The 23,621-nt window shown below is 39.2% G+C and overlaps 1 protein-coding gene across 3 annotated transcripts in view; it reads right to left on the bottom strand.

The window, feature by feature from the left end:
• The window catches only part of VEPH1 (ventricular zone expressed PH domain containing 1), a 246,174-nt gene that overhangs the window by 13,097 nt on the left and 209,456 nt on the right, over positions 1–23,621 (bottom strand). For all 3 annotated transcript variants that reach the window (XM_025377014.1, XM_025377016.1, XM_025377017.1), the window contains one exon: positions 14,640–14,757. In XM_025377014.1, the coding sequence (XP_025232799.1) occupies positions 14,640–14,757 (118 nt within the window). The remainder of the gene's footprint in view (positions 1–14,639; positions 14,758–23,621) is intronic.

Raw genomic sequence — 23,621 nt, 5'->3', positions numbered from 1 at the left:
TTCCTTCCTTCCTTCCTTCCTTCCTTCCTTCCTTTCCTTCCTCTTTCTTTCTTTCTTTCTTTCTTTCTTTCTTTCTTTCTTTCTTTCTTTCTTTCTTTCTTTCTTTCTTTCTTTCTTTCTTTCTTTCTTTCCTTCCTTCCTTCCTTCCTTCCTTCCTTCCTTTCTTTCTCTTTCTTTCTTTCTTTCCTTTCTTTCTTTTTTCCTTCCTTCCTTCCTTCCTTCCTTCCTTCCTTCCTTCCTTCCTTCCTTCTTTTTCTTTCCTTCTCTCTCTCTCTCTTTCTTTCTCCCCTTCTTTTTATCTCAGGGTCTCACTCTGTCACCCAAGCTGGAGTGCAGTGACACAATCATGGCTCACTGCAGCCTCCACCTCCTGGGCTCAAGCAATTTTCTCACCTTGGATTCCCTAGTAGCTGGGACCACAGGCACGTGTCACCACATCTGGCTGGTTTTTAAATTTTTTATTTTTGTAGAAATGGGGTTTGGCCATGTTGCCCATGGTCCTCAAACTCCTGGGCTCAAGCAATCTGCCCATCTCAGCTTCCCAAAGTACTAGGATTACAGGCATGAGCCCCTATGCCCAGCCCCGGGTGTTTTTCTGCTAAAACTTTTGCTAGCTTCCTCAAAACACTCTCATAATAAGCAGATGTTGTCATTCTTTGGCCCTTTAGAAAGACAACAAGCAAAATGCCTCAAGCATCCCAAAACACTTGCCATGACCTTTCCTCTTGACAGATCTGCTTTTGTTTTGACTAGACCAAAGTATTTATGCCTACAACTTGCCAGTGTGCAGGTAGTTTGTACTACAGACATGGTGGTGATTGCCTTGTTATGGAGGAAGGGTAGAAAGGCGTTAAAGGGGGAAAACTCCTAAAGGGTCCAAAGAATAGAGAAAAATCCTTTTATGTCCTGGTGGTGGAATTGACTAGAAATGAATGAGATGCCTCCAGTGGTTTCTTCTCAGTTAATAAGAGAATTTAGCATTCATGTTATTCTTGTCATGGAAGACTGAGTTCCACTTTTCATTAACACCCTTTGCCATTCATTGATTCTCCCATTCTTCTATTCAAAATGCCTTTATGGTTACCACACACTAGGCACATGCCAGGTAAAGGGGATATAAACACAAATATGACAGTCTCAATCATTGAGATGCAGAGAAATGCAGTAAGCAAGTGAGTACAGAGTGGGATAAGTACCAGGCTAGATCCGTGCACAGGGTCTAACTGGAACACACTGAGAGACACTTATTCTAAACTGGGGCATACAAAGCAGAAAAGTTTCCTAGAGTAGATGCTGTATGGGCTGAATTCTCAGGGACAAGTTGGAGCTATGAAGACAAAGGGAGGAAGATCATTGAGTCAAAAAAAGAAATAAAAAAGAAAAAAAGTTCATAGCAAAGGACCAAAGCTGAGGAAGGGAGGCATAAAATGTATTCTGGGAACCGTAACTAATTCTGCGAGGGAGCAGGGTGGGAGAGAAGAGGCAAGAGATGAAGTGTGAGAATCAGAGAGACCAATCCTAAAGAGCCTTGGGCACCACGCAGAGTGGAATGTAATACTTTGTAATGTGACATAATGAAAAAAATCTTGTGTAGTCACAGACCTCTTTTATTTCAAGAGCACAAGAGTTCAATAATTCACTCTCTATCTTGTTTTAAGATTTGTTGCAATTCTGAATGTCTTTAACCAATTATAATTTATTCAATCAGTGTGCTGAACGCCATGTTTACTCTTTATTATAATAGATCACATGAGACTGTACCAATGACTTTGTCTAGTGTAGGCCTATGGTTTATACAGTAAGAGCATTGTCTTTGGAGGCAGACCTCAGTGGAAGTCCAGAATCTGCCACTTACCAGCTGACTGATCCAGGACAAGCTATTTGACGTCACTGAGCTTCCCTTTCCTACTCCCTAGAGTTATACTTAACACAACACAAATGGCTGTGGGGGTTTTCTACTCAAGCCATGCATCCCCGAGAGGATTACATGCACCATAAATGAAGGCACATAAAAGTGCCACAACAGTTGACAGTGGTCTTGCTTAGCTGAGACCTGGTCACAATAACGGATCAATAAATAGTAGCTACTGTCATCATGATTGACATCATGGATCAATGTAAATTATAATAATCCTTTTATTGTGATGAACAGGTGGTTTTAGAAATACCATGTCCTAATGGCCTATATAAAAGTGTGAGGAACACTAAGAGAATTCAGAGTAAGAGAGGGACTCCTGCAGTCTTTGAACTTGGACCTTTAATAAAAATGGAGGTATGAAAGGCAATTCGAAGTGTCTCAAATGGAAGGCGAACTCTCTCTGTCTCTCTCTCTCTGTCTTTGTGTGTGTGTGTGTTTTAAAGACAGGGTCTCCTTTGTTGCTCAGGCTGGAATACGGTGGCTTGATCATAGTTTACTGGAACCTTGAACTCCTGGGATCAAGCTATTCTTCTGTCTCAGCCTCCCAAGTGGCTAGGACTACAGGTGCACACCATCACACCTGGATAATTTAAAATTTTTTTTGTAGAGATGGGGTCTTACCATGCTGCCCCGGCTTGTCTTGAACTTTTGACCTCAAGTGAGCCTCCCATTTCTGCCTCCCAAAGTGTTGGGATTATAAGCATGAGCCACTGCACCTGGCCCTCTTCTGTTTTTGAGTAACTCATCTATGTATTCATTGAAACTGCCATTTACAAGCCAAACCAATAATAGATTGAGGTGCATTGGGTGAATTTCCTGTTATCTGTGGTTGCTTCCTTTTCTTCCCAGACTTTCTGCTTGTTTCTGCTTGTTCTTGTGACAGTCTTGAAGGAATGACGATAGACAATAACCTCCACATAACTACTGTTCATATGGCACACTGACTTTCATCCAGACTCAAAAATTACTCATACTATGTGCTTTTTGGCTTATGCCACTTTTGTCTTGAAAGTATTGCATTGTGCATAAATAACTCATATTTGAGACCGTCATGAGTTTAATTTGTGATATTTGAATTTCTAGATACTCTTTTCTGATTGTTAAAGATAAATGCCTTCAAAAGAAAACATATTCTGGAAGAAAAAATAATAAACCCCAGGCCGGGCACGGTGGTTCACACCTGTAATCGCAGCACTTTGGAAGGCTGAGGTGGGCGCATTGCCTGAGCTCAGGAGTTCAAGACCAGCCTGGGTAACACAGCAAAATTCTGTCTCTGCTAAAATACAAAAAATTAGCGGGGCGTGGTGGTGTGCGCCTGTAGTCCCAGCTACTCGGGAGGCTGAGGCAGGAAAATTGCTTGAACCTTGCAGTGAGCCAAAATCATGCCACTGCACATCAGCCTGGTGACATAGCGAGACTCTGTTTCAAAAAAAATATATATATATGTAATGATTGACATATATAAACATCAATATATAGATATATATTGACATATAAATTAACCCCAAATTCTTAGTTTTTAAGTAAGAACTGAGAAAAAATATAGTATGTCATTTTATCCTCCTTGAAAACACTGCTTCTGGGAATTATGACTCCCATACAGTCTACGGGGAATTTCTTTGTATGTATTTGAAGTTTCAAATTTACTTTAATCTTCTTCCATGGTTTTACTGATTTTTTTTCTTTGGTTTGTGTGTCAGTTCTAAAAAAGCAAACTATAATTCCGGAGGATATGCATAAAGAGGGCTAGAAGCATTAAATGAAGGGGTCGTAGGAGCCACATTTAGTAGACTGAATGTCTGTGGTTTTTGAAATTGCTAAGCATCATAACAAATGGCATGTTTCTTATGAATCTCCAGGCAACGTTTGAGAGTGCAATGTTTCTCTACTGGCAGTGAATAAATCAGGAGGCATGATCCTCACTGATTTTGTAACATCCTACACAATACTGTGGGGACCAAAATTGGACAGACAAACTAAGTTTGACAGCAGCCCTTTGAGGGCACTGCCACGTGTGACTGAATGGCTTCCTTTCTAAGTAATTTCATACTCATCAAAACATATGCTTCTCTGACCAATTACTGATATACTGATGCAAAAAAGCTTCAGAAACACGGTGTTGTAAGTGTTTATGGCTATGTTTCCTGAACTGTGTTGTAAGAACCACCTATATCAGAATTATCTGCCGGCTTGTTAAAATGCACATTTCCAGGAACCACCCTAAACCCACTGAATCAAAATTTTGGGATAGGGTGAGAAGCCTTACATGTTAAACAAGGTCCACAGGTGATTCTTAGGTTGCTCAAAAACTTATAGGAAATAATTAGTATCTTTATGGTAGATGACAGTAATAGGTTATATGATATACGAAAGAGTAAAACTGCAAAACCAATCATAGGGAGAAAATGATGAACTTTTGATAAAATTAAAGACAAGAATGGCAGTATAAGTTTAGATTCATGTTCTTGGTTTCAATCAATAGGGTTACAGAAAAAATATTCAGAATTAGTGTTTGTGGAATTTTGCTATTTATTGTGTTAATAGTAAAACAAAAATTCTAAGGGCACTTTCCAAGATGGTAACCTGTTTAGTAGTTCTGAGCAGGACGTGTCTTTATGAGAAACTTATCAAAGAAGATTTGCCCAGGACTGCTGTGCCATGACTGATAGAGACCAATAGGAAAAGATCAGGAGAGTGGCAATGAAGAAGACAATTTTTTTTTTTTTTTTTTTTTTGAGATAGGATCTTACTCTGTCACCCAGGTGGGAATGCAGTGGCATGATCTCAGCTCACTGCAACATCTGGCTCCCAGATTCAAACGATTCTCTTGTCTCAGCCCTGCAAGTAGCTGGGACTACAGGCATGTGCCACCACAGGCTAATTTTTGTATTTTTTGTAGACGGGGTTACGTCATGTTGCTCAGGCTGATCTCCAACTCCTGGGATCAAGCCATCCACCCACCTGGGCCTCCCAAAATGCTGGGATTACAGGTGTGAGCCACTGTGCCTGGCTGATCATTGTTTAATTGTAGGATTAACTTTTAATAAGAAAGGGTTTCACACATATCCCATGTTGGTCCTACTGAGTCTCATTAATAAGATCGCATGGATAGATATTATTGATGGGATCTGGCCTTAGGACTTTAGTTTTAAACACTGAGCACTTTCCCATACTGCCTGGACATTGTAGAGTTTGCCTGGGGATGGAAAAAATACATCTGACAAGCTTGTGCCCCTCTGTGATAAGGAGGGCCAACTTGTTTGGGTTGTACCATTCGAGCACATTGTAACCATTGTCCCACCTGCCTGTGAATTCTTGTATTCTGGAACATTTTAAGGTGTTACACTGCTTTCATGGAATTTTTATTTTTTTATTTTTTATTTTTATTTTATTTTATTATTATTTTTTGAGACGGAGTCTCACTCTGTCACCAAGGCTGGAGTGCAGCCGGGCTATCTCGGCTCACTGCAAACTCCACCTCCCTGGTTCACACCATTCTCCTGCCTCGGCCTCCCGAGTAGCTGGGACTACAGGCGCCTACCACCATGCCTGGCTAATTTTTAATATTGTTAGTAGAAACAGGGTTTCATAGCCAGGATGGTCTCGATCTCCTGACCTCATGATCCACCCACCTCGGCCTCCCAAAGTGCTGGGATTACAGGCGTGAGCCACCGCGCCCAGCCCTTTCATGGAATTTTGAAACGGGAGTTCCATCTGTCGTGGTTCAGCACTTGGCCTCAAATGTTTTGACAATGAATAGATGTCTATAATGTCTGCACTGGAAGCTTTAGCAGTTACATAAACACCATCACATGCTGTATGTTATATATGAAACACACACACGTATATACACATATATGTGTACATATCCATGTGTATGTATATCTTTAATACACATATATATGAATATATCACACATTCTATTAACATGATCTGTTTATTATAGTACTTTTGAAAAGAACTTATTTAAGAAGAGACCACTTATATAAAGAATATATTTGGCACAAAAGAGATGCTGTAAATGTCATCATATGAATATCTACCTTTTTCCTGTGAAAGAAGTCACTGTTAATTCATTTATCTGTTTTTTGTCATCACTTGACTGAGAAAAAAATTATTACTGAAAATTTTCTGAGAAGACACTAACTTTCGCCATTCATTTATTGGTACATATTTATTGAGCATCTGTTGTGTGCTAGGAGCTGAGGATAGATGGATGAGGAGAGTCCACTTCATAGAACTTACTATTTACTGGAGAAAGGAGACATTGATCTAAAAGTCACACATAAAAGAACAAGACAACAGCTGTAACCAATGTTATGGAGAAGAAGCTTGAGGTGCTTTGAGGGCCTCAGTATGCATCGGGGGGTTACAAAAGGCTTCCAATACTGAAGCTGTGAATTTGATTTGTAATAAGAAGGCTAAGCTCTACTTTAACTAAGTGAAGAGGGGAGAAAGGGAATTCTTGGTAGAAGAAAAAGCACATATAAAAGCATTGTGGCAGGAAGTACAGCGGGTCTGGGAAAATTTAAGAGGGTTCTTCTAGGCAAAGCAAAGAGAGCAGAGGGAATATGGGACAGGATGAAGCTGGAGAAGCTGGGAGAGACCATTCCATGTGAGACCGTGAAGGGTGTGTTATGAAGTTTGGTCTTTAAAGTAAGAGCTATGGGAAGCTACATAAGATTTCATGCAAGGAGTGGCACAACAGATTTGTGCTTTGAAGAGTTCACTCTGGCTGCATCGTGGGAGGGAGATTGGAAGGGTTCAGAGTAGTTCAGTGAGGATGCTGTGGCCATTATTGTAGGTAAAGGGTGATGGCAGCTTGCACTAGTGCTATGAAGAGAAATGGACAGATTTGAGAGCAATTGAGAAAGTAAAATCCTCAATATTGTGGTGATAGATTGAATGGGGGTGGTGGAGAAGGCAGTGAGTGGGTCTCTGGTTGGTACAATAGATTGAGTGATGCTGCATTCACTGAGCTAAGGAATGCTGGAAGAAGAATAAGTGTTTGGGGGAAGCAAAGAGACAATCATGAGTTTTAATTTAAATGAACTGACACTGTGCACAGTGGTGCATGCTTGTAATCTCAGCTACTTTGGAGTCTGAGGTGGGATGATTGCTTGAGCCCAGGAGTTTGAGAGCAGTCTGGGCAACATAGCAAGACCCTATCTTAAAAAATAAAACAAAATAAAATAACTGATTTTGGGGTGCCTTAGAAGCAGTAAAGTAGGTGGTAGGCAATGTAAATCCAGAGTTCAGAGGAGAGGCCAGCCCAGGACCGCATATATATATATATATACACATATATCTGGAAGTTGTTGCATAGAGGTGATTACTGTAGTAAGAGGGTTACTCCAACAATGACTAGCTGGGTAAAGAAAGGTAGGATAAGAAGGACTGTCCAGAGAGTAGGAAGGAAGCTAGAGGAGTGTTGTGTCACAGAAACTGAAGGAGAAGAATGCTTTAAGAAGGAAGAATTAGTTTACAGAATGGAATATTGATGAGACAGGTAACATGAAGACTGAACCATGTGCAGTGCTTGGGTGACTTGCAGGTTGTTAATGACTACAGAGAGAGATGATAGAGTTAGAAACAAGGTTAGAGAGGGTTGAGTCACGAGGGGAAGGAGGCAAGGAAGTGGATAGAGATAGACAACTCTCTTGGCTTTAAAGGGGAAGTGAGAGATAAGGCAGTAGATGGAGGGAAAGGGGAGGATAAGCCTCCTAATTATATTTAGAAGCCAATGGGGGGACTCAGTTGGAAGGAGAAAATTGAATAGAGAAGAGAAAAAGGTTAATCTAATTTATACTGGGAAGTTTCTGAGAAGGTGGGAAGGATGAAATCCAAGGCAAAATATGACCATCCTTTGATGACTTTATTCTCTGTGGCTACTAAAAAGTACCAGTATGTCAGCCAGGTGCGGTGGCTCACAACTGTAATTCCTGCACTTTGGGAGGCCGAGGTGGGTGGATCACGAGGTCAAGAGATTGAGACCATCCTGACCAACATGGTGAAACCTTGTCTCTACTAAAAATACGAAAATTAGCTGGGTATGGTGGTGCATGTCTGTAGTCTCAGCTACTCTGGAGGCTGAGGCAGGAGAATCGCTTGAACCCGGGAGGCAGAGGTAGCAGTGAGCAGAGACTGTGCCACGATACTCCAGCCTGGCGACAGAGCAAGACTCTGTTTCACAAAAATAAAAAAAAAGACCAGCATAGTACCGGTATTTCTATTAACTAGGTGTATTTGTGGCTGATAAACAAATTTCATTCTTAGTGTACTTATATAGGTCAATAAAAAAAGGATTACTCTGCAATATGATGGCTAGAGCTCTTTTAAAATATACCAAATATTTTATTTTAAAAACTACACAAAACTCTTGAAATCAATGTCATCTTATGCTTGTATGATGATGAAACTAATGTACTCACATTAGTCTGCCTCTCCAAAGCTTCTCCTCATCTATATATTGGCTTGACTCAGCTTGCCCTCTATGTGGAAAAGGACACATTACTATGCATAGTGATTTGCTAGTGGATAATCACAGAATGACTGATGCTTTGTTGCAAGTATAAGGCCTATCTGACACTTTTCCTCTATATCAAGACAAGATTGTTGACCCAATATGGAAAGGCAGAGGAGTAGGAAAGTGATGCTGGATGAAAAATAGAAGTTAATCCCAGAGCGGTGTTAGGTTACTGATCTTAGCTTGTTTCTCTTCAAGATTCACAACTTATTAGCATGTTTACTATGAGCTCTTTGCCTATGTCTATATTGTAACATTTTAGCATAATACTAAAATTCAGTTTCCACAACATGTTGAAACCTTGTATACAGCAATGTTTTCTTCTCATGAAAAGCTAATTTTCCAAGAGATGCTATTTCCAGGTTTCAGTTCAGTTAGTTGTTTTTAACTTTGAGAAAGAGTTAGATTTTTAAAAGTTAGATTTTCAAGTTGCATTTCAAAACAAATTCAGTTTTTTCCCATGGGTATTCTGTCACTTAAGTGATTAATGAATTGCTCAATCACTCATCTATTTGCCAAACACTTATTAAACAATATAATGTACCAGGCACTGGTTAAGACGTACAAAGATGAGGCATAATCCATGGCTCTTCTTGTAGTTTACTGTCCAGAGGGAAAGACTGATGGCCACATGCCAAGTTCAATAGAGAAGTGTGGGCAGAGGATGGAAAGGACAGAGGGAGAGAAATTAATTCTACTTAGGGGTGGTATGTAGGTGCGTGTGCATATGTGTGCGTGTGTGTGTGTGAGCGAGAGAGACAGAGAAAGAGAAAGAGGGAGAGAGAAATGAGAGTGTGTGGAGTGGTTTAAGAGGGAGAGAAGAATGTTCATGCCACAGAGGTATAAAATAGGAAGATGGAAGATGGGGAAAGGGAGAAAAGGAAGATTTCAGGATAATAAATTATCTGTTTGCAACTGTGTTTTTATTTTGTCATTGAGTATTGCAAAGTAGCTCTGAACAAAAAGCTCAGGTTCAATTTTACACAATCAATATATACTCAGTAGTCCCAGTATATAAATGTGAAAATGTGAAGTTATTGTATAAAAAGCATTCTGTTGTTTTGGGTGCTCTACCAACACTTAGCACATAGGATAGTGCTCTAACACATGTGATAGGAGAAAAGACATCATACTACAATGCTAGCCACCACATACATCAAAATTGAGTTTTCTTTTCTTTTTTTTTTTTTTTTTTTTGAGATGAGTCTCGCTCTACCACCAGGCTGGAGTGCAGTGGCGCGATCTTGGCTCACTGCAACTTCTAACTCCCGGATTCAAGTGATTCTCCTGACTCAGCCTCCAGAATAGCTGGGATTACAGGCACATGCCACCACGTCCAGCTAATTTTTGTATTTTTAGTAGAGACGGGGTTTCACCATGTTGGCCAGGATGGTCTCGATTTCCTGACCTTGTGATCTGCCCGCTTCGGCCTCCCAAAGTGCTGGGATTACAGGCATGAGCCACTGCGCCTGGCCAAAATTGAGTTTTCTTTTATTACTTTTAAAGTTCTATGAAAGTTGACATTGAAATTTAATGGAAAAGCTTCATATTCATAGACTCACAAGGCTATTGGTGGCCTTATGGGCTAGGTCCTCTCAGACGTCATTTAGTTCATTTTCAACTTGGCATCTAGAGTGGAAAAAATCATCTAGCTCACATGAAGGGTGCCCCTCAAAGCAGACACAACTGCTGTAACAGTTCTTTTGGCTGTCTGAAAAAACTCTCCTGACAGAGAAGGCATTTTGAAACCATCTCTATTTGCCCATGTATTAATAATATAATATAATACAATAAATAGCACATTCTTTTTTAAAATTTGTATTTATTTAGTTAGTTAGTTTAGATTTAGAGACAGGGTCTACGCTATGTTGGCCAGGCTGGAGTGCATTGGCTATTCGCGGGCTTGATCATGGTGCACTACAGCTTCAAACTCCTGGCCTTAGGCAATCCTCCCACCACTCTCTCCTGAGTAGCTGGGACGTGACAGGCACGTGCCACTGCACTCAGCTTGACAGTATGTTCTTATAACACAACTATTTGAAATCAAGTTCTAAAGATGAATCACGATAGAAAGTTGTTTGAAAAAATTGTTCCATTTTCTTTTCGGACCCAAGAAGACCTTCTACTGACGATCACGTTCAAACTCTAAATGTCTAGTGACTAAGAGACTAATCACATGGGACTGCTTAGATTTATCAAGGAGGACAGGAGTGCCAAAACTCTAAGTTGTTTTTTGTAGGGTGTAAGAACAAAGGCATCCCATGTGTCTCGCGAAATGAGTGAAAGTCATGACCCAGCTCTTCCTCCTACTTTAAAAAAAATGTGACTGAAGAGAAAGCCAGATATGTTCCAGGACAGACCAGCTGACTAACTCTTACTGTCAGCATACATTGTGCAATTCCAAGACACAAGGGCAACTGATAAAGAAGATTAGCTTGGTTTTCCAGAAATAAGTTCTGTTCTGTTCAATCTACTTGCTCAATCTCCATTCTCTCATTCATGTGGAATAACGAGATCTGCAATAAACACCACCAGGCAAGTCTCTGAGGATTATTGAGTTATTTCAGAGATTTTCTAATCTTCCACTCTGAACTTTTATAAAATGATTATCAGAAACTGATTCAGCAGTTGGAAGAATAGGAAATAGATTCTATTGTAATCATTTCCTGCAAGTAATAATTTCTCACACATTATCATACTAAAGTCTCTGTTCTTCTTTAAGTAGAGTAAGTCATCAAGGAAGTAGATCACTTCTAAAAAATTAAACTTGTCTCTGGGTCTGTATAATATATTATAACATCACTGAATGATTGCTCTTGGAATTTCCAATATTTTGTGTCCTTAACTTGAATTTTCCCTATAGGTTGAAAAATCAGGTTCTGGAATTGTCCTGTCTGGATTAAAATACTGGTTCCATCACTGAGAAGCTGTGTGACCTGGGGAAAATTACTTAATCTCTCTGTGTTTCAGTTTTCTGATCTGTAAAATGAAGTCAGTGATGGTAAGAAAATGAGAAAAATGCATGCAAACTTAGCATATCATTAGAATGATGAATGCTAACAATGATCATCATGTCAGGGCCTCTACATTAGTTTAGCATTTACTTTCCTCTGACTATCTGTACTTTGTTGGATAAAAATATTTTATTGATCACCAGATATTAAACTCCTGTGAATTTCTGTGTGTTGATGGTGAAGTTGGTGGGAGGATGGTGATGAGACTTTTACTCGAAGACGGGAATGTATGTGAGTTGACCATGTCAGTAAGCTGAGATACTGTCAATTTCTGAAGGATTTCTCTGGCTGAGTCTACACACTACTAAGAAGTATTATATATTTCTTGATGTCTTTCCTAATGTCTAACTGAAATTCTCTAATTGTCTCATGTTTTGTTCCTCATTTATGGAGATGCTGGACAGCATTAAAAAATATTGAAATGTGAATACTTGAAAACAATTATTGTATCATTTGTCAATTCTTTTAAAAAATAGAAAAACCCAGTTTCTTTGGCCTTTTGTTCTGGACTTCAATTCTACTTCTTTTGGACCCCTTCTCCCTGAGGCTGATAGGGCATCTGGCCCCTGTGTGGGTGTTGATGAAACCCAGACCAGTACACAGTACTCAGTAGGGCATAGTACATTCTAAGTGCTAAGACAGGCAGGTAAGTGGATCAAGGCTTTACAAGTGGCGACTTCTCTTAGGGAGAAACAGCCCCAATCTCCATTTACCAGGTTCAGAATGCATTGGGTATGGTATAGTGATGAATTTGATATTGTTAGCATATAATCACAATCTTAAAACATTACATTTTAACATTCAAGGAATATTTGACATTGCCTTTTAAAAATACTATTCATTCATTCATTCACTCACTCAACAAATATAGCATGCTAAAAACATAAAAGAAGAATGCTAGTTTTTTTTGAATACACCTTTTGGCCCTAACTGGATTATGAATTTCTTTTAGAGCAGAGACATTGTACCTTATTCATATTTCTATCCCAAGGGTCAGCCTGTAGAAGACACTCAACTAATGCAACAAACATGCATTGCATAAATGAAAAATTGGATGCAAGTAATACGCTAGCTGTGCATGACCAATAAAGTATTTGTTGCTATGTCTCATCTTTAAACTTTGAATTTAAGCAGAACTTGAATGCAAATACCGTCTCCATGAGAAATATATTTGGCAACAGTATTATGTTAGACCTTTCACTTAGATTAAATATATAATTTAAGTGCTTATATAAAAAAGAAGATGAAATCAACAACCTATATAAACTATCCAGGGAGTCAAGGGTTTTGGTGGAAAAAGAAAAACAGTTTAAAATAGGACTTTTCTCAAACTCAAATCCTCTCTCATGTAGCAAAAGGAAATGAGCAAAGAAATCCAAACCCACTGAAGTTTTCAGGGCCAAACATTTTGATTCAATATGTTGTGCTATAAAATATTTGACCTTGTTTGAATTTTTATTGCTATATGTTCTCAGTCCATATTTAACTATGAGGAACACAAATAAGAAAGAGTGAATGTGCAGAACGTTCATTTCAAGAGCATGGCAGTGAATTTGAGAAAACATATATTAAAGGAACACTTTGTGTTTTTAACTTTCAGCCCCTTTTCTGAGGCCTCCCTTGGCCAGATATGATTAAATATTTATTGAACTAAGAACTCAGCTTACTCGGAGTGAAAACTCTTCAGGGCCTCTCAGAGCTACCTAAGGTAAGTACCTTATTTTACTAGCTCTCAAATAAGGTTTCTTTTATGCTCTGTCTTTTTCATATATAAAATAAGGTCTAATTGGAAAGTTTTATAATGGAGACAGTCAATTCCCCAATTCCTTATTTGTTTGAATTAACTTTTAAAAAATTGGGGTGTTCACTCTGGCGTTGGCTCAATCCAGACTCTGTAATCAGCCAACAATCTGTGCTTCACAAAGCCTGGCGTCCTAACTGCCAGCTTCTGCCATCCGCATCTTTTCCGTGGGGTAATACATTTTAATTGGTACTTCTCTGAGAGCCCTACACATCTCCATCTGGCCAAATAAACATACTTTTTTGATTCAGTCTCAACATCCTGGCAGTTAACAAGAGGACAGACTTGCCACAATGGGTAATCTTGAAGATGCATAAAATCCTAAAATTAAAGGACCAGGTACAGGTGGTATAATCAATGGCTGTCTAGAGGATGGCTCATCTACAAAGTGGCTTTGTGTTCAACAGTCTTTTTAACACTGCTCTTGTCGTCCAAAATGCAGTTTCTGAGCTGTGTCAGCATTGAGAGCTCTCTCCTCTCAAAGGGCACACTAGTGATGAAATATTTCACTTCCAATGACAGCATAACTTTTTGGACATAGGCTTATTAGCAACCTGTTTCCACTGGTTGGATTGAGCCAAGTGTAACCCGGAGGCAGAATGGTGAAATGGTTAAGAGCATGGGTTCTAGAGTCAGGCTGCATTCAAATTCTGCTGCTGTTAATTAATCTTCATGACCTTGGGCAGTTACCACACCTCTCTGTGCCTCAGTTTCCTCATCAGTAAAGCAGAGATAATATCAGTATTTTCCTCATAAGAGTATTGCAAGGACTGATTAAATGAGATAAGGTATCTGATACGTTTAGCATAGGGCATGACTTGTATTTGCTAACAATTATTTTTAGGCAAGGTCAGTAGACCAAATACCTTGAGCAGCAGAAAGGAAGTGGAAAATGAATAACCAGCTATGAAGTCATTTCTCAGACAATTTCTTACTATTTTAATGCTTCACTTTTTACACAGTTTAATCATCAAGCAACAGTGTTAGGGATTAAATGAGAAAACGTGGTCTGTGTGCTGATTCACTCATTTAGTGTGGTCTCATTTCCTCAAGGAACACAGCTTGACAGAACACTTTTTTCTCTCTAACCCTCAGGGTCATCTGGATGAAATGAATACTTTTAGGGCAAAATGACTGATACTGCTTCCTTGATAACCACATATAGGTGAGGGATTGCTTCTCTGCCTCCCAAAGTTTTCCTTTTATCCTACGACCACTTTGGTGAGATGCCTTTCTCAGCACAAAGCAGGGACATGACTCTGGGCGTTATTACAACTGGGGATGTTTATGTAAGAGGAAAGCCACCTAGAACAATGGAGCTGACAGATCCCTGTAAAGCGGGGCACAAATGGTTCTTATCAGCAGGTAGGGGTCTCTCACCAGTTGCTTTTTCAGGGTTGTTGCACATGAAGCATTGCCATGCTCCTGCTGTTTCGCTGAAGCCAAACACGTCAAAGAACCTCACTTCTTCCAGATGGAGCTGCACCTGGTCCAGATCCTGTGTCAGGAACACAAGCACAAAGAACATAAGCTGCTCTGCCTGCTACCTAACATTCCGAGACTGGGAGAAGGGGATGTGGATCAGGATGGTCAATGCTCAATCTCAGTACTAAGGACTAAGAGGCAGCATTGAAAAAAATTTCTCTTGACCGACCTTAAAAAAAGCATTCAGCTAAACTTTTCCATGAGAGTATTCATAAATGCAGCGGGAGTGAGCACAGACCCCAGGGCTGAGTGTCAGGGTTTGAGGTGTCAGAGCCTGAAATGGCCCAGAATTTTCTTGCATCTAGCAGTGGCTCCAGATTTTCTAAAAAGAAGGGATATCCAAGTGGCAATGTGGTTGGAAGACATGCTGCTGGGGGATTTACATTTTATACAAAATTGAGAAAGAATTATCCACATCAAAAAATATTATTGGCCAGGCGTGGTGGCTCATGCCTATAATCCCAGCACTCTGGGACGTGGAGGAAGGCAGATTGCCTGAACTCAGGAGTTCAAGACCAGCCTGGGCAACATGGCGAAACCTTGTCTCTACCAAAAATACAAAAACATTGGCCAGGCATGGTGGTACATGTCTGTGGTCCCAGCTACTCAGGTGGTTGAGGTGACAGGATCACTTGAGCCTGTGAGGCAGGAGTTGCAGTGAGGCGAGATTGCACCACTGTACTCCAGCCTGGGTGACAGAGTGAGACCCTGTCTCAAAAAAAAAAAAAAAAAAAAAATATATATATACACACACACATACATACATATATACATATTATATGTATTATGTTGGCTTTACAGGGAGCTGATGGAAAATATGGGGGTGGGGCTTAATCCCTCAGACCTTGGCTCCAGCACTGTTTAGTTCTTATGCTTTATCCTAAAAGTGTATGCAAATTTTGCATTCTATTACCTAATATAAGCTGCATTGATTTTTTTTTAAAATTTTTACTTTTTTTTTTTTTTTTTCTGATATAGAGTCTCACTCTGTTGCCCAGGTTGGAGTGCAGTGGTGCGATATTGGCTCACTGCAACCTTCACCTCCTGGGTTCAAGTGATTCTCGTGTGTCAGCTTCCCGAGCAGCTGGGTTTACTGGTGCCTGCCACCACACCTGGCTAATTTTTGTATTTTTAGTAGAGACGGGGTGCTGCCATGTTAGCCAGGCTGGTCTCCAACTCCTGAACTCAAGTGATCCACCTTCCTTGGCCTCCCAAAGGGCTGGGATTGCAGGCATGAGACACCATGCCTGGTCTGAATTGGTTTTAATGGAAGATAATGCATTACATTATTTATCAGTAAATTAATTAACTTTTTTCCTCCAAATGGTTGAGTAGAATTGACACTCCAAGAAGACTGCACATGTTTTATGTGCCCCGTGGCACCAAGCCAATGCGTTCCTCTTTAAGAGGCAGGGACAGAGGTGGTTTGGTTAGACTGCAAATGGATGGAAAACTATTAGCCTAACCAAATTAAATAGCTCTACTGTCCTCCTGAGGCTTTCCTATTATGTAAATGACTTGTATCCTTTGGTATAGGATGACCAGACACTGCATTCTTAAAAGGCTCCTCCTCCTAAGAGGGACTTAATGTTCTTGTTGGCCTTGCATGTACCCAGTCAATTCACATGTTTGTGCTCTGTTGAGCTGTGATTTTGTTTCCTTTCCTTTAGGCTACACACTCTTATTTTCTCTCTGTATAGGAACAGTTCTTAGAATTGTCAAGGCTGAGGGGTGTAGGCACTGTTTGCACTGCTTATAAGGGATCTAAATAGAAAAAGATCAAATGGCTACCCGGATTGCATCCCAAAGCTCCTAATTCTCAGTTCTAAATTTTTTGACAGAGGTGAGAAGTATGTCCAACTATGAGTTCACTGAGAACAGAAACATGTCTATTTTTTTTTCACAATACCCCCAGAGTCCAGTTCAGCATCATTAATGGATTAGCATTGGTTTGTAGACCCAGCACAAAGCTTTTTTACTAATGAACTATATAAAGGATATTACAAAAAGTTAAAGGGAATTTTTAAAGAGAACATTTACACTCCCTGGAACATAAACACAATGAGGACAGATATTTTGTCTGTTATGTTGGCTGCTATAAACTTGGCACCTAAAAGTGCCTATTACATAGCAAGCACTAAACAAATATTGGTGTAATAACAAAAGGCATGCCCTGGGCCTAGAAATGGATACTTTCCAGCACCCTCTATTAAGACTATTATGGCTTGTGTTCTGGGGGTGGACATTTTGGAGGTTTGACATGGTGATTGCAAGATTTTGGGTTGCTAACCTTTAATACCATATCGCAGGCATTCCAATAGGTGCCATATATCTAGGAATATTGTTTAGACAAAAATGATTTTGAATATGTTCAATGGAAAAAAGAAGACTTTCTTTTAAAAGTGTGTTTTCCAAGATAAAGACTGAAGAAGCACCTGGGAGTTTTGTGAGTTTCAAAGGATACAATCCATATTAAAATTTACGGGGAAAAAGCAGATGTTCATAAATATCAGTTTCAAAACTGCAAAGTCTCTGATGTCTGTACTTGGCCATTGCCATGCAGATCACTTCTCTGTTTCCCACACAATTAAGGATCAATTTTTCATTCACCACAAACACTACTAGCAAACAAAGTACTTAAAATAATACTTAAGGTTCCTTTATTTTTCCTGTTCTGAGACCAGAAAATTCTGTTTGTTGCGTATAATCCACATTTTTCTTGGAAAAAAGTTACTTTAAAAGTTTCAGACAGATGGTAAACTACATTCCTGTGTTCAATTTCTGAAGCCAAAAGCAGGCTTACCTCTTCAGAGAATTTAGGTGTTGTGCTAAAGGATATCCATGGTAGTTGTATGAACTTTGAAGTTGGTGATAATAGCACATTTTGAATGGAAAGACAGATGAAACACATATAGTTTCCAATATTTGTGAAAAATCAAAGCAAAATAAATCACAAAACAGGTAAACACAAACCAACAACCAGTGATATCTAGATTTTTGGACTTTTGACCTCTTCAATGTGCTTGAGGTCAGTCGTTCTCTCTCCTACTTAACCTTCTTCACCCTTCTGGGTCCTGCAGCTTCCCCAGGCCTTGCTCAAGAATTGCTATATGGCTCCTATTTTTTTTAACAGGGGAACAAAAATAGATTTGTTTAGAGAATTACAAACTTTCTTTAAGATAACTAGACTCCAGAAAAGTGATAAAAATAACTTATATCTAACTCTAAGTTACTGTCTAAGTATTTTTCAGTTCTAATGGGATTGTGGCAGACAGACCCTAAGGTGACCTCCCAGCAATCTGACCAAAAATATGTCAAAGGGGGTAGGATATCAATCCCATTATTATTACACACACACACACACACACACACACACACACACACACACACACACACCTGTCTTGCTAGCAGATGCATAGGGAGACCCTCCTGCTGTGCTTAAAAGAAGCAAATTGCCACATTATGAACCGCAGGGACTATGGGTGGCCTTTAGATCTTAAAGGAGGCCTTCAGCTGGTAGCCAGTAAGAGTTCAAAGTCATCAGTCCTACAACTGCAAAAAAATGATTCCTGCCAACAAACAGAATGAGTCTGAAAGCAGACCTTACCCATTTGAACCTCCAAATAAAAAAAACAGCCCAGCCAATACCTTGATTGTAGCCCTGGGTCCCCTGAGTAGAGGACCCAGCTAAGTTACAACTGAAATCCTGACCCTCTAATACTGTGAGATAATAAGTATGTGTTGTTTTAAGTTGCTAGGTTTGTGCTAATTTGTTATACATTATTGAAAAATAATACTGAGATTCTGCCGTGAAGAGGAAGAAAAAGTGACATCCTTTTGCCTGATTCTCCATGAAAGTGATGATTCTACTTAGAGGAGTCACATTCTCCCAAGTACACTCCAAATCAGGCTTCAGCAAAACACACACACACAAAATAAAACACAAAAGAATGCTGAAGTTCAAACTATTTTCATTGATGTAAAAAAAAAAAAAAAAAAAAGGATAAATATTCATAGTAGGCATGCACTAAGAAGGGTTTTCCTGATAAACATCATTTAATTCAAAAAGATTAAAACTCACTGGAGGAAAAAATAATATTTTTAAACATTTGGTTAAGTGAGCATTTCTCCAGTTTTAGAAAAAGAGTCATTAATGAGGGTAGGCATTTGGAAAACTCTATAATAAGTCTAAGCCAGGCAGCATAGAAAGATGCGAGAATATTTACAACATCATTTCACTGACAAATGACAGCATGAGTCAACGCAGTGGATTTTGTAAAAGTGCATAGTGGCCTCTGGATTTTATAATGTGGTCTATGTACTTTGAGAGGGTACTGTGAAGCAATTTTCCAGAAATCAGTGAAAGCATACATCTGGAAGAACTTTGGGTTTTGGCACATTTAAATTCTGTCCTAAAGCTATTTGTGCACAGATACAAAACATAGGATTGCCTCATGTGCTCTGTGTGCCTGTGGTTAATAGGATCACTCTAGGCACATATTTCAAGTATGTTTTAAGAAACGTAAACAAGAATTTTTAAAAATTCCCAAATATTTTCACATAATAATAGTAAGTTTATGTTTATATAGTTATTTCCAGTGCACAGATGCTAATGATATGGATTCCAGGGTGTGAAATAAGCTTACTTAGGGAATATAATTAATGATTGATCTTTATATGGTCTTAAATTGTTATAGGCATAGTGTCTGGTAGGAAATGCTGTTTGTTGAATGAATAAACTAGCAAAAGAGACTTTAAAGAATATCCAGCCACATTTTCAAAAATGTTTTTCAACTTGTGAAAAATATTAGTATTGGATTCAATTTATATAACACAGTATTCGCAGCACCTGGTATCAGGAACCATGGATAAAAAGATGAAGGAGACACAGTCATCAGTCCAACGAGGTGAGAAGGTAACTCATTGTGTCTGCAATATTCTTTACAGAGGAAACTGAATACAGCTTCATTTGTGTGAGGTGTGATTCTTACTAAGCTTCTTCCGGTGTGATGTTTTTGGCTCTCAATTGGATTAAAGCTCTTACCATGAAGACTGACTTCCATATTATTTTGCAGCTTTTTAAAATAGTATGGCACTTTGCCCATAGTAAATGTTCAATGAGTCATTATACATTTTTACTAACTGAAGCACATAGATCTTATCTCTAATTTATATCAACAGTAACATTTAGGTTTTCAATGTTCATGTCTATTCAACTATGACCATTAAGACTTTCCAGACTACATTTGTTAAAAAAATACATATATCTCTCTCTATATCTATACTATATCTATCTATCTATATCTATATCTGTATATCTGCATATCTATGGGTATTACAGGTATTCATTTTATTTAACAAGTTTTTAGAATAAAGTGTTAATAATTGAAGAACGATGTTTGTCTTAATTCATCAGTATAGTATGTTGACTACTTGTTCTCAAGACCACCAGCTTTTTCAGATTGTCTGTTCAGAGTTCTCACTATGTTGCCCAGGCTAGTCTTGGATGCTTGGGCTCAAAGAGTCTTTCCACCTCAGCCTCCCAGAGTGCCGTGATTAGAAGTCCTGAGCCACTGCACCCCATCTGCATTTTTACACAAGCTCCCCAAGTTGCTCTGGTGTGCACTGACTGTAAAATTAATCCTGTATCCTTCAAAGCAGTTGTGGGGATGGCTAATCTGTGTCTGCTGATTGGTATTTGAGGAATTTGTCAAGCTCCATGTGCATATGCTCATTCTTTTCCACAATAGTTTGGTTTCAGGGGGTCAGGCATGGTGGCTCAAACCTGTAATTCCAGCACTTTGGGAGGCCAAGGTGGGTAGATCACTTGAGGTCAGGGGTTGTAGATCAGCCTGGTCAGCACGGTGAAACCTCATTTCTACTAAAAATACAGAAATTAGCTGGACGTGGTGGCAGGCACCTGTCATCCTAGCTACTTGGGAGGCTGAGGCACAAGAATTGCTTGAATGTGGGAGGCAGAGGTTGCAGTGAGCCGAGATCCCACCACTGCACTGCAGCCTGGGCAACAGAGTGAGACCTACAAAAGAAGAAAAAAGAGGCCAGGTGTGGTGGCTCATGCCTGTAATCCCAGCACTTTGGGAGGCGGAGGTGGGTGGATCACAAGGTCAGGAGTTCAAGATCAGCCTGTCCAAGATGATGAAACCCTGTCTCTACTAAAAAAAAAAAAAAAAAAAAAAAAAAAAAAAACTACAAAAATTAGTCAGGTGCGGTGGCAAGTGCCTGTAATGCCAGCTACTCGGGAGGCTGAGGTAGGAGAATCGCCTGAACCCAAAAGGCGGAGGTTGCGGTGAGCCAAGATCGTGCCATTACACTCCAGCCTGGGCAATAAGAGCAAAACCCCATCTCAAAAAAATAAAGAAAGAAATAAAGAAAAGAAAAAAGTTTCTTTTTCATATGACAAAACAGGTAGTCTGGTCACAGGAGCAAAGTTTTCATTTTTAAACATCAGAGATGTTATTATTCCAAATTGTGCAATATGGCAAGAAGCGATGAGGTGTGAAAATTGAACCCACTGGGCCCAATTTGAAACTTGGCAGAAGGCTGGGGTGGGTGGAGAGGGAGGTGGGCCATGGGGAAGCAGACTCTAAGCAGAGGCAGTGGGGTACTGATGTGGAAAGACTCATAGTGCATTTCAGTATTCTGCATGAATACCACGCATGTGCTATGTCCCATTGGCTCTCATATTTCTATGCCTAACCAGTAAGGGAACTCGAGGTATACATGACTATATGAGGCCAATGTGGCAAACTCCTCACTATCACTACAGATCACTAAATAAACTTACATTTCTATTCTTTGAGTCCCTATGTGTTGGGAAGAACTGAATTTCTTCCTGGAAAATCATGGCAATTCTATGGGTCTGGGTCCCAGTGGCTAGAAGAAAACACTATGTTTGATTCACTTCAGAGAGAAGCTCTGAAGAATAATTTAAGAACTAACAAATATGATAAAATTTAAAAAGTCAAATTCACCAAAATCACACTCATCTAAAAATCATGAAAAAATAATCTGACTACAGGATATTGGCAGTTAACATGACAAGAGTTTAAGTAAAGCGGTTTATGAAAAATCTAATGGAAGTGTATGAGTTGAGTAGAAAATAAAGGTGGTAAATTGCATGAAGCTATGTAACAAGTTTTATAAATGCTCGATAAAACCACAATTATCTTTTTTATAAATCCAATTTCTTTGAAATTTTAGATCATTAAAACCAGCAAATTATTAAAGGGGGAGCAAGGCCAAAACACTACCAATGTTCAAAAGGTCAAGAAAACTTTAACATTTTTACAGTGGTTCAGCAGTAAAATGTAATCACAGAACTTTCAGCAATTAGAGTCAGCACTTACATATTCTCCTTTCATGGCGCAAAGCAAAGAATTGCAGTGATTTTTTTCTTTTTCTAATTGATTACGGCCACCTACATTAAACAAATATTTAGTACTATTTGTTAAGTCTATTATGTGGCACTATACTACAGAGGATGCTGATGTTAAAGAACTAATTTGGAGAGGCTTTTTTTTTTCTTTCTTTTGAAATCAGATAGCGAGAAAACCATGCTCCTAGCCACGTAGGTTATTTTGCTGGAGGCAAGGTGTTTCTCTTATTCTTATAATTTTGTTTTTTTTCCTTTATCCCTGATACCACTTTAATTCTCAGACTGTTTCTCCAACCTCCCCTTTATATAAGTATTCACCTTTTGGGTTTGATACATGTCTTGGAATGGATATGTATTCTCAAAAAATATGTAGCAATGTTTATTTTTCATTTTTGCAAATGATGGTATGCTGTGAACCCTATTTGGTTTCATTTGGTTTCTTGTTTGTTTCACTCGATATCTCTACATGATATTGTATGCGTATTTACCCAACTGTTGCTTCTACAACAGCACAGTGATTTAATGGTGTGCATCCACCACCCACCACATTTTACCTAACCATTTCCCTAGTGTGGGCACCAAGGGTGCCCCCACCTCTGCATTTACACAACGATGTAACTATGGAATATTCTTATACATGTTCCCTGGTGGATGTGAGCAAAAATTTTTCTGTGATAATCACTCAGGAGTGGAATTGCTGTGTCATAGTGTATTAGTGTAGGGCTGTGAAAATATTTTTGTGTTTCTGCACAGTTAGGGCTTTTTGAACAAATTTTTACTGAAACTTGGGACCTGGGCTAAAAAAACAAGTTTTAGAAGTAAATTTATGACTGATTAGAAAGTGAAAGACAATCTAGAGAGATTTATTTTCCCAGATGTATGTTTACATTTTAAGGTGGGGATGAGACCAGGATACTGGGGCTTGGGTTGTCAGGTTGAAGACATTAGTCTTCTCTTCGTCCTGGAGGGATTTATTTACATTCTAAAGGGTAAAAGTAAGAACCCAGACCCCGTCCCAAGGAGCAAAGATTTTTGTTCCCTCCTGTCAGGGACAGCTGTTCCACTCCCTGTGTAAATACTCAAATTCATATTGTCAAGGTTCCTTGCCTACAGTACAGACCTTAGGATGTGTAAGATGACATCTGGTTCTCATCAAGTTGCCCCAGGGTTAACAACTGAGGCAAAAGGAAACTTAGGAGGTTATTTGTTGCTAAGTAAATAATAATAATCTGCTATGCCCCAGAAACTTTGTTTGCATGATACATTAAAAATTTAACATTATTCATATTCTAAATTTCACTAGGTTCTGCCAACTTGTTTTCAAGCTACTCAGGAGGCTGAGGTAGAAGGATCACTTAAACCCAGGACTTCGTGGCGGCAGTGAGCTATGATGGCACCACTGCACTCCAGTCTGGGCAACAGAGCAAGACCCTGTCTTGAAAAAAGAAAAGTTTCATTTTTGTTGAATGTTTACTACTTTG

The sequence above is a fragment of the Theropithecus gelada genome, chromosome 2, assembly GCF_003255815.1.
Source record: "Theropithecus gelada isolate Dixy chromosome 2, Tgel_1.0, whole genome shotgun sequence".
Taxonomy (NCBI): Eukaryota; Metazoa; Chordata; class Mammalia; order Primates; family Cercopithecidae; genus Theropithecus; species Theropithecus gelada.
This window is presented reverse-complemented; position numbering and strand designations above follow the sequence as displayed.